General features: G+C 38.0%; 1 protein-coding gene across 5 annotated transcripts in view; it reads left to right on the plus strand.

Annotated features, from left to right (window-relative positions):
• The window catches only part of SUMF1 (sulfatase modifying factor 1), a 98,141-nt gene that overhangs the window by 55,461 nt on the left and 30,086 nt on the right, over positions 1 to 12,594 (plus strand). For all 5 annotated transcript variants that reach the window (XR_009761514.1, XR_009761515.1, XM_061618555.1 and 2 more), the window contains one exon: positions 8,653 to 8,767. Coding sequence is in view for 3 of the 5 variants with exons in the window: in XM_061618555.1 (XP_061474539.1) it covers positions 8,653 to 8,767 (115 nt within the window). In the remaining 2 variants the exon portion in view is untranslated. The remainder of the gene's footprint in view (positions 1 to 8,652; positions 8,768 to 12,594) is intronic.

Consider the following 12,594-nt stretch of genomic DNA (forward strand, 5'->3'; position numbering starts at 1 on the left):
CAAAGAAGCAAAGTTTCTAGATATTCTAAATGACTATTCCCTAGACAAGTTGGTCATGGAACCAACCAGAGGGACGGCAACCCTGGACTTAATCCTCAGTGGGGACCGGGACCTGGTGCAAGATGTAAGTGTTGTTGAACCGATTGGGAGCAGTGACCACAGTGCTATTAAATTAAACATACATGTAACTGGCCAATTGCCAAGAAAATCCAACACGGTCACATTTGACTTCAAAAGAGGAAACTTCACAAAAATGAGGGGATTGGTAAAAAGAAAGCTGAAAAACAAAGTCCAGAGGGTCACATCACTCGAAAATGCTTGGAAGTTGTTTAAAAACACTATATTAGAAGCTCAACTGGAGTGCATACCGCAGATCAGAAAAGGTACCGCCAGGGCCAAGAAGATGCCAGCATGGTTAACGAGCAAAGTCAGGGAAGCTCTTAGAGGCAAAACGTCTTCCTTCAAAAAATGGAAGTCTTGTCCAAATGAAGAAAATAAAAAAGAACACAAACTCTGGCAAAAGAAATGCAAGAAGACAATAAGGGATGCTAAAAAAGAATTTGAGGAGCACATTGCTAAGAACATAAAAACCAACAACAAAAAATTCTATCAATACATTCAAAGCAGGAGACCATCTAGGGAGACAATTGGACCCTTGGATGATAAGGGAGTCAAAGGTGTCCTAAAGAACGATAAGGAGATTGCAGAGAAGCTAAATGAATTCTTTGCATCTGTCTTCACAGTGGAAGATATAGGGCAGATCCCTGAACCTGAACTAACATTTGCAGGAAGGGATTCTGAGGAACTGAGACAAATAGTGGTAACGAGAGAGGAAGTTCTAAGCTTAATGGACAATATAAAAACTGACAAATCACCGAGCCCGGATGGCATCCACCCGAGAGTTCTCAAAGAACTCAAATGTGAAATTGCTGATCTGCTAACTAAAATATGTAACTTGTCCCTTGGGTCCTCCTCCGTGCCTGAGGACTGGAAAGTGGCAAATGTAACGCCAATCTTCAAAAAGGGATCCAGAGGGGATCCCGGAAATTACAGGCCAGTTAGCTTAACTTCTGTCCCTGGAAAACTGGTAGAAAGTATGATTAAAGCTAGATTAACTAAGCACATAGAAGAAGAAGCCTTGCTGAAGCAGAGCCAGCATGGCTTCTGCAAGGGAAAGTCCTGTCTTAGTAACCTATTAGAATTCTTTGAGAGTGTCAACAAGCATATAGATAGAGGTGATCCAGTGGACATAGTGTACTTAGACTTTCAAAAAGCGTTTGACAAGGTACCTCACCAAAGGCTTCTGAGGAAGCTTAGCAGTCATGGAATAAGATGAGAGGTCCTCTTGTGGATAAGAAATTGGTTAAGAAGCAGAAAGCAGAGAGTAGGAATCAACGGACAGTTCTCCCAATGGAGGGCTGTAGAAAGTGGAGTCCCTCAAGGATCGGTATTGGGACCTGTACTTTTCAACTTGTTCATTAATGACCTAGAATTAGGAGTGAGCAGTGAAGTGGCCAAGTTTGCTGATGACACTAAATTGTTCAGGGTTGTTAAAACAAAAAGGGATTGCGAAGAGCTCCAAAAAGACCTCTCCAAACTGAGTGAATGGGCAGAAAAATGGCAAATGCAATTCAATATAAACAAGTGTAAAATTATGCATATTGGAGCAAAAAATCTTAATTTCACATATACGCTCATGGGGTCTGAACTGGCGGTGACCGACCAGGAGAGAGACCTCGGGGTTGTAGTGGACAGCACGATGAAAATGTCGACCCAGTGTGCGGCAGCTGTGAAAAAGACAAATTCCATGCTAGCGATAATTAGGAAAGGTATTGAAAATAAAACAGCCGATATCATAATGCCATTGTATAAATCTATGATGCGGCCGCATTTGGAATACTGTGTACAGTTCTGGTCGCCTCATCTCAAAAAGGATATTCTAGAGTTGGAAAAGGTTCAGAAGAGGGCAACCAGAATGATCAAGGGGATGGAGCGACTCCCTTACGAGGAAAGGTTGCAGCATTTGGGGCTTTTTAGTTTAGAGAAAAGGCGGGTCAGAGGAGACATGATAGAAGTGTATAAAATGATGCATGGCATTGAGAAAGTGGATAGAGAAAAGTTCTTCTCCCTCTCTCATAATACTAGAACTCGTGGACATTCAAAGAAGCTGAATGTTGGAAGATTCAGGACAGACAAAAGGAAGTACTTCTTTACTCAGCGCATAGTTAAACTATGGAATTTGCTCCCACAAGATGCAGTAATGGCCACCAGCTTGGACGGCTTTAAAAGAAGATTAGACAAATTCATGGAGGACAGGGCTATCAATGGCTACTAGCCATGATGGCTGTGCTCTGCCACCCTAGTCAGAGGCAGCATGCTTCTGAAAACCAGTTGCCGGAAGCCTCAGGAGGGGAGAGTGTTCTTGCACTCGGGTGAAGATAAAACAAGGTTTTATACAGGACTTATGGAAAAATTGTCAGAGTTTTCATATGAGCATTGGTGTGTCATGGGTGACTGGAATGGGGTAATCTCACCAAAAATTGATAGGCTTTCTGAAAAAAATATCAAAGAGACACAAGGTAAATTACCGAAGATTTGTTTTGAACTCATGGAACATCTAGAATTGGTGGATACCTGGAGATATATAAATGATAATGCAAAGGAATTTACTTATTTTTCAGAAAGACATAAAACATTTTCGAGGATTGATATGATTTGGATGTCAAAAATTTTAGCGAAGGATATTTTTAAAATGGATATATTACCAAAAACTTTTTCGGACCATAATCCTGTGATATTAACTTTAAAAAAAAAAAATCTTGGATTTAGATGGAGACTAAATGAATCTTTATTACAGAATGATAAAGTAGTACAAGAATGTAAGAAGAAATTAAAGGAGTTCTTTGAATATAATTTACATAAAGGAACAAGTGAAAATATTGTTTGGGATACAAGTAAGGCATTTATGAGGGGATACTTTATTAAATGTAATTCTGAATTAAAAAAAAAGAAACAACAGAAAATGCAATTAATTTTGGAAGAAATAAAACAAAAAGAGGAAGAATTGAAAAAGAATCCAGCTAAAGTTTCTATTGTAAATCAAATTAAAATGTTACAGAAGCAAGTATCAATGTTGACAGTTAGAGAAATTGAAAGGAAATTAAATTTTGCTAAACAAAGGACTTTTGAATTTGCAAATAAACCTGGGAAATGGTTAGCATATAAATTAAGAAAAGAACGTCAAAAAAATATTATTTTAAAGATACAAGAAGGAGATGAGACGCTGACAGACAATGTAAAAATTAAAAAGATTTTTCATCAATATTACTCAACATTGTATAAGTGTCAAGAAATTCCATCTGAAAAAATAGAAGAGTATTTATTTAAACAGAATTTGCCTAAAATTACAGATTTTCAGAGACAAGTTATTAATGGCCCTATTACGTCAAGAGAGATATCTGAAGCTATAAATAAAATTAAATTAGGAAAGGCACCAGGACCAGATGGGCTATCTGCAATGTATTATAAATGTTTGGAGGAAGAACTCCTGCTACCTTTACAGTCTACAATGAATTCTATTTTGCAAGAGGGAAAGATACCGGATAGTTGGAAAAATGCTAATATAACATTAATACCTAAAGAGGACCAAGATTTAACTAAAACAAAAAATTATCGGCCAATATCTCTACTGAACAATGACTATAAAATTTTTACAATGATTTTGGCTGAAAGATTGAAAATAATATTGCAACAATTTATTCAGGAAGATCAATCAGGGTTTTTACCTAAAAGACAATTACGTGACAACGTCAGGAATGTTTTGAATGTGTTGGAATATTTAGAACAACGAAATGATAAACAAGCAGCTCTGATTTTTTTAGATGCTGAAAAAGCATTTGATAATTTGAATTGGAAATTTATGTTCCAGGTTTTGGAGCAAATGGACTTTGGAGACAACTTTATAAAATGGATTAGATCGATTTATACATCACAGAAGGCCCAGATAATTGTTAATGGAGACTTAACGGACTCATGTGAAATACAAAAGGGTACAAGACAGGGATGTCCATTATCTCCCCTTTTATTTATTTTGGTTTTAGAAGTGTTGCTTAGAGATATAAGGCAAGATAAAAGGATTTCGGGATTAAAAATAAAAAAAGAAGAATATAAATTGAGAGCATTTGCTGATGATTTGATAATTGTACTAGAAAACCCTTTGGAAGGAATTCATATACTGATGGACAAATTAAAAGAATTTGGACCTTTAGCAGGATTTAAGATCAACAATCAAAAAACAAAGATGTTGGTGAAAAATTTAACGTTAAGGGAACAGAAAGAGTTAATGGACAAGACAGATTTTACAATAGAAAAAAAGTTGAAATATCTAGGCATCAGGACTTCCGGGAAGGGTGACTTAGCCTGTGCCTGCTTTTGAGACGGGCTCCTGCCTCAAAAGAAGCTTATTCAGATATATCAGTCAGTTTTTTCTTTTTTTTTTGACTGATTAAACTTCTCCCGGGTAGGGAGAAACGAAGAGATTAACCTCAAAGCCTATTTTTGTTGGGACGACCAGATCTCATTAATTTATGGGACGAGGTCCAGCCGACGAAGGTGGGACGGATTTTTAACAGCAAGCTCTATCTGATAAAGCGAACGTTCACCTTATCTTCTAAGAGAGAACGCACTAACAGGCAAGCACCCTTCTTTCTATATTTTTCTTTTACTTGACTTAAATTGTTGCTGTTTAAAAGAGATTTGCCAGATTGATCAGTTTTTGACATCTCACTGGGGAGCCATAACTTCTCTCTGCTACGCACTAATTAATAGCTTATCTCTGTTTTTGTTGCAAAAAGCTGTCCTGGATTTGCATTCTAAAGATATACACAGAAGAGGGATTTCTATTCCAGATTTTTATTTTGAAAAATATTATACTGTTTTGAGACTACTCTCTTTTTGGTCTATTTTATTTTAACGAATCTGTTTCTTGACGATTGCCATTAATTGTTTCGATCCTGGGAACTGCATTTTGTTTACTTAACTATTGGAGAGATAAGGCTGTCTGCTCTGTTTATACTGTGATGTCACCAAGTTTGGAGTATTAACCCAATTGTTGCTGAAATAAGAAGTGGTTTTCCTATATTTTTCTTTTAAAATGGCAATTAAGAAAGTGGCTGAAAATCTGGAAATAACTATGTTTCAGAAAATAATGGATGAGATTGAGATAATGAAAATTGAATTGAGTAAAATGAAGCAGGAGATTAAAGATATAAGGGTCCCTGTGAGAGAGGAGACCCCGGAGATTGGAACAGGGGTCCCTGTGAGAGAGGTGACCCTGGAGACTGGAATAGGGGTCCCTGTGAGAGAGGAGATCCCGGAGATTGGAACCAACGTGGAACAGGAACAAGATTTGGAGTCTATGGACTTTAGAAATAAAATCTATTGTTTGGAACTCAATGTTATCTCTGAAGAAATGAATGAAGATTCTAGAGATAAAGTTATCAATGGCATGGATAATCTTCTGGACTGGAATGATGTGATGGAGCCCAATATAGAGAAAATCTATGGAATTAACTGCAGCCATGTGACAATGAAAAAACTTTTAAGAGATGACCCAGTGTATTTTGAAAAAAAGAACAGAGATATGATTTTACAGCAGTATTTCAGCAACCTATTCAGAATGGATGGCAAGAAAATATTTGGGATAGAGGTAATCCCCATCAGACTCTTACTATATGACTATGACTTTGACAGCAAGATTATTATGGAATACTGATAATGGAAGATTGGATATTGAAATTACTGGACTTAACAAGACTACTGAAGATGGAAGATGGAAAATGGAACTAATAGAGATAATAGAACAATGGCTACTGAAATTATTGAACCTAACAGATTCTGATGTGATGGATTAATTGAAATGTTTATTTTGACTATGGTTATGACAATAAGATTATCATAATTAGTAATGAGATGGATTAATCGATATGCTTATCTGGAAAAAAAAATTGATAGATATATTTCTTAAAGAATTGAAACCTCTCTTTGACTTTTTGTGGAAAGAATAAAGTAATGTTTATGAGATTTGATGATTAAGTAAGATAACTACTGGAGGAAAGTGATTTTATAATATGACTTAAGAGACAGGATTGTTATATATTATAGACTTATAACTGATTTGATCTTTGACAAATGGGAAGTCAATATTTTACTCTTTATTTTTTATTTTTGTTTTTTTTTTTCTCTTTTTTTCTTTTTGTTTAACTATTTTTGATTTTGTTTTTTGTCTTTGAATGTTTTATGATTTTGTCTTGTATGTTTTATGAAAATCTGAATAAAAATTATTGAAAAAAAAAAAAAAAGAAATATCTAGGCATCATCATGACAAATAAAAACTCAAAGTTGTTTCACAATAATTACGAAAAATTATGGACAGAGATTAAGAAAGACTTGCTAAGATGGGATAAACTACAACTGTCATTAATGGGTAGAATATCTGTGATAAAAATGAATGTATTACCGAGAATGATGTTTTTGTTTCAAACAATACCTGTAATATCCTCTGATTTACCTTTTAAACAATGGCAAAAAGATATTTCTAAATTTGTATGGCAAGGAAAAAAACCAAGAGTTAAATTTAAATTACTTCAAGACGCTAAAGAAAGAGGAGGACTGGGATTACCAAATTTGAGACTTTATTTTGCTGCCTGCTGTTTAGTCTGGATAAAGGAATGGATCTTATTGAGGAATAAAAGACTATTGGATTTGGAGGGCCACAATCTGAAGTGGGGATGGCATGGATATCTATGGTATGACAAAGTAAAAGTAAATGTAGACTTTAATAATCATTTTATAAGACGTCCTCTGTTGAAAATATGGAATAGATACAAACCAAGGTTTTATTCGAAAATACCATTATGTGTCTCAAGTCAAGAAGCTTTTTATAGAAGAGAAATGTCTGGAAAAGAGAAATGGTTAACTTATCAAGAACTATTAGAAAATGTACATGGAGAATACATAATGAAAGAGAGAGAACAATTGATAAAGGAAGGATATAGTTTTCATTGGTTTGCCTATTTACAATTGTTAGAAAGATATAAAATGGACAAGAAAATGTATGGGTTTGAAATAAATAAATCTGATTTTGAAATAGGTTTGTGTACAAATGATGAAAACATAATTGCAAAAATGTATAAACTTTTATTGAAAATGGATATGGAGGAAGAACAAGTAAAAGAGTGCATGGTAAAGTGGGCAAAAAATTTTGGTCATAACATACAAATGGATCAATGGGAAAATATGTGGAAAAAAGGCTTGAAATTTACATTATGTTATAATCTTAAAGAAAATTTTTATAAAATGATGTACCGTTGGTACATGACTCCAGAAAAGCTGTCAAAAATGTATAGTAATGTCTCTAATGTTTGTTGGAAATGTAAACAACAAGAAGGATCTTTTTATCATATGTGGTGGTCATGTAAAAAGGCGAAATTATTTTGGGCACAGATAGGTAGGAAGATGCAAAAAATTCTAAAGATAAATATTCGGTCAAAACCAGAATTTTTCTTATTGGGTTTTATGGATAAACAAATAGAAAAGAAATATGGAAAAATAATATTATATATGATTACGGCAGCAAGATTATTATATGCACAAAAGTGGAAAATGGAATCAACACCAACAATGGAAGAATGGTTATTGAAATTAATGGACTTAGTAGAAATGGATAAATTGACATGTTTACTTAGAGAAAAATCGACAGATACATTTCTTAAGGAATGGAAACCTCTCTTAGACTTTTTGTTGAAAGATCAAAATAAAATGATGATACTGGGATTTGACGATTAATTAAGACAGCCTATGGAGAAAAGGGACTCTGTATGTATACATTAAGGGACAGGTTTGATGTATATTATATACTTATAGCTGATCTGCGACAAATCGGAAGTCAACTATTTTATTTTCATTTTTTTGTTGATGTATTGTTATGTCTTTTTGACTTTGTTTTGTTTGTTTTTGGAAAAATTTGAATAAAAATTATTAAAAAAAAAAAAAGAGAACAGGATGCTGGACTAGATGGACCACTGGCCTGATCCAGCAGGCTCTTCTTATGTTCTTATGGATGGTAGAAATTGTGGCCCCAAGGCACGATGTATCTGATGTGTAATCTCCAAACTTAATCCCATGATTGCTTCTGTTTCGTAAAGCCACTTTCTGTTTAAATTGGAAGGATAATCTAGTGTCCCCTTTTAGGTAAACAAAAATATAACTTTAATTTCCCATTTGTATGAGTTACTAAATATATCCTGGATTGTATATTCTGTTTATCTGGACCTCCCAGGCTGTAAACTATGTAAGAGTCCCAGTTTCTGTTCTCTTTCAGAGATAAGTTTTGGGTAAAACTTTTATGAAGTTTTGTTTTATAAGCTGTTAAAATACTGCTGTGTACATATGTACTGCTGTGTACATATTTAAACCTACCTTTTATTAATTAAAAAAAAACTTCCTGTGTGCATCCAGGGCAACTTCATGCAACGTTATCTGTAAAAATAACTTTGAAATGAGTAGCCACTCTTGTCTCATTTTTGGTCCTTCTCTTAGCTCCAAGCCAAAAGAAGGCTACTGAATAACACTTGCCTGTGCTTCTTTCAACAGACTTTTCCCCTGGGGGAACAAGCTTCACCCAAGTGGTCAACACTATGCTAATGTCTGGCAGGGAGAATTCCCTACCAGCAATACTGGGGAAGATGGATACAAAGGAACTGCACCTGTAAGTGTGAATGAAGTAAACTGGAAGCATCTCCACAGAGCATGGGTAACCTTATAAATGTACAGGTGTATAACCATGGGAGATCTCAGGAAACTTAGTCAATTTAAGGCAAAGTCTTAGAGCAAACCTTTCCCTCCACAAACCACTTGAAAATTGCTGAGGGTCTTAATGATTTTTCTGCCTGTTGTAGCAATTGTAATGCTAGATGGTATATAATTTTTTAAAACATTATTTTTATTGCCTCTTTTATTTCCTATATTGTATTTTAGTATATTACAATTTATATTCCATAGGTATAAAAAATAAAAGAAGCAATAAAATACAATTTAAAATGAATTATATATATTTATTTTATTCATTTATTATTTGATTTATATCCCGCCCTTCCTCCAAGCAGGAGCCCAGGGCGGCAAACAAAAGCACTAAAAACACTTTAAAACATCACAAAAACAGACTTTACAATATATTAAAACATCTTTAAAACATTTTTAATATAGTTAAACATTTTAACTAGTTTAAATTTAAACCGTTTAAAATATATTTAATAGTATATGTAATATGGACAAGTCATGGACCACCTGAATGAAGCTTGTGGACCGCTAGTGGTCCATGGGCTACAATTTGGGAACGTCTGGCTTTAGAGTGCGCTATCTAGCTGGCAGGCAGCACTCCTGTTTTCTTTCTTTCCCTGCTGAAAATCTCAGCAACAAATTCTTTCATGTGGCTTATTTCCCACCTGAAAATGGGGAAAAGTCTCTTTGTGGTGACTTTTTCATCTGAAAAATGGTCACATGCCACTAATCCTTAGTATGGATTCTTCAGATCACTCCTGAAGAAGCCTTCCCTGGACTGGAAGATCCTAATAATTTTAGACCAGTTGCAAATGTCTCCTTTTGTGGCCAGATTCTTGAGAGTGTGGTTGCCAACCAGATCCAGGTGCTCTTGGAGGAGACAGATGTTCTAAATCCATTAAAATCATGATTCAGACCTGGTTTTGGTACAGAAACTGCCTTTGTTACCCTGTATGATGACCTGTGTCTCGAGAGAGACAGGGGGAGTGTGACTCAACTCTGTTGATCTTCCTTGATCTTTCAGTGGCTTTCAATACCATCAATCATAGTGACCTTCTGGGGCAACTGTCTTGAGTTTGCTGTTGGGGGCACCACATTGTGGTGGTTCTAGTCTTACTTGGATGGCCAGCTCCAGAAAGTGGTTCTTGGGGAGCATTGCTCAGTTCTGTGAGTTCTCCTGGATGGGCTCCTACAGGGGTTGGTTCTGTCCCCCATGTTGTTTAACATCTACAGGAAACCATAGAGTGAGGTCATACAGAGTTTCGAGTGTGTTGTCATCTGTATGCTGATAACATGCAACTCTATTTCGCCTTTTCATCTTCTGCAGGTGAGGCAGTGGATGTGCTAAACTAGTGCTTGGTTGCAATAATGGCCTGAATGAGGGTCAATAAAATGAAGCTTAATTCAGATGATACTGAGATGCTGTTAATGAGTGGTTCCTCTGACTGGTGTGCAGCCTGCTGTAGATGGGGTCATGCTCCCTCTAAAGGAGCAGAATTGTAGTTTGTGGGTTCTCCTGGGTCCTTTGCTGTGACTTGAGGCACAGAGTGCCTTCCATTAGCTAAGGCTTGTTGGCTCAGTTATGACCCTATCTGGGCAGGGATAACCTGACTACAGTAATCAATGTTCTGGTAACCTCAAGGTTAGTTTGAAAACAGTTCAGAAGCTCCAATTAGTGCAGAATGTGGCTGCCCAACTGTTGACAGGTTTGAGGCGAACAGATAATGTAATACCAATTCTGTTTCAATTATACTGGCTGCCTGTATGCTTCTGAACCCAATTCAAAGTGCTGGATTTGACCTATGAAGCTCTTTACAGCTCAGGACCCCAATATCTTCTGAAACACTTCCCAACATCAACCTACTTGGACCTTTAGATCTTCTTCAGAGGCCCTTCTCCACTTTCTGCGGCAGACTCAGGTGTTGACAAGGTAGAGGGCCTTCTCAGCTGTGGCTCCTCATCTCCACAGCGCACTATAGTGAGGTCTGCCTGGTACCTTCATTGACACCTTTTTGGTGTCAGGTAAAGACTTATCTTCCCCTCCCCCCCCGGCTTTTGATAGACTAGGAGGATACTGTTTCTTATTAGTATACTGTAGGGCCCCGCTTCTTGGCGTTCCGCTAATATGGCAGTTTTCAATTATATCCATGTTCATTATGTTCTAATCCTTCCCTTCCTGAAATCTGTGCTGGGTTATCCTCGACCCCCAATATTATCATTTTTTAAAAAGGGAGGGGGAGATCACACCTCCTCCCTATTTTTTCCACGGGAATCTTTCCTTAGTCCTGAAGTCCCGCGCCCTGCCACTCAAGGAAATCCTCTGCGTCAACCGACCAGCTCCTGCCTCGGTGCTGGTCTGCCTCGCCCGCCCTTCAGGGTTGGGGGAAGTGGGGCCACAGGCGCGAGTCCAGACCGAGGGAGGGACAGCCACCGACCGGGTGGGCCGATGTGAGTGGCGGAGCGGGGACGGGGTAGGTCTGGAAAACTGCAAGCGGGGACGACGGAGGGGGCACAGGCCCCCTCCGTGACGAGCAGTGCAGCCTGCCGGCAACAGTGCCAACATGTCTGGTGACACGTGGGAAGTGGCCAGGTTCCCCCCCAAGGGACCGCCAGGGTTTGTGCAGCACGGCCCTCAGACTTGACTGCCATGTGGTTGCATTCCATCCCCCAGCCCAGGCCCGGGTGAGCGGACGCAACTGGCCAGCATTCGCAGGGCCTTCTCGCCTAGGTCTCGCTGCCATTCCCCCTTGCTGCGGGGAGGGCCCAGACTCCACCCATGTCTCCTCAGGCGCGCCGGGCAGGAAACTCCGGATGCCCACAGGGGGACGACAGAGGCCGTGATAATCTCTTCCTCAATGCGTCCCCCCCACCACAGGGGGCCTGGTGTCCGGTCAAGGCTGGGGCAGGACATCGTGCACCTACCTTACGCAAGGGGGGTTGGACACTCGTTTCCCTCTGACCCAGGGTCCGGGTACCTGGCGCCCTCCGGGGTGGTGGTTCAAAGACTCGAGCGGCCTCATATGTTTCACTTTTTGGTAATGCTCGCTTTTCGGCGGGGGTCTGGAACCTAACTCGCCATATGAGTGGGGCCCTACTGTACTGCCAAAGTTTTCTGTAGCTGTATGGGGGTTGTTGTAGTTTTATTATTTTGTTTTTTATAGAATAATGTGTTTGTTTTTTGGGGGGGTTACAGTGTTATAAGTCACTTGGAGATCTTTGGGTAGCAAACAATTAACAAATCCAGTGATGATGATACAGGAAGAGACAAAATCAGAATAAGATGAGATGGAAGTTGGAAGGCCCTCTTCAGTTTTCTAGGTGGAAAATGTAGAAAAGACATGTATATAATGTAAACTACTGGCTTTATGAACTAATGACTGAGGCCTCGTTCCTATTACTTTGCAAATCAAGTTACAAACTGGTATCTTGATGAGAAACATCCATCTACCTACTCATTCTCTGCAGGGTGGAATTCTATTTACTTTCAACAAATCATTCTTCAGTCACAAATGTCAGGATCAGCAAGAAGACAACTTAATAATTGTACCTGTAAATGTAACCAGAACAAGTTGTTTTAATCCATAATGATGATTTATTCATATTGTCACTTAGCAAGAAAAATGTCAAGGTTTTTGCATGTTGATTGTTTTGCTCTGACATTGTTAAACCCACGTCTAGACATAAATCCTCATCTGAAAGTTTTCCTTTTCATGTGGCTGTATATTTCTAATGTTTAACTTGGTGGCTGCCCTGCTG

This window comes from Rhineura floridana, chromosome 3, assembly GCF_030035675.1.
Source record: "Rhineura floridana isolate rRhiFlo1 chromosome 3, rRhiFlo1.hap2, whole genome shotgun sequence".
NCBI classification, from domain to species: Eukaryota; Metazoa; Chordata; class Lepidosauria; order Squamata; family Rhineuridae; genus Rhineura; species Rhineura floridana.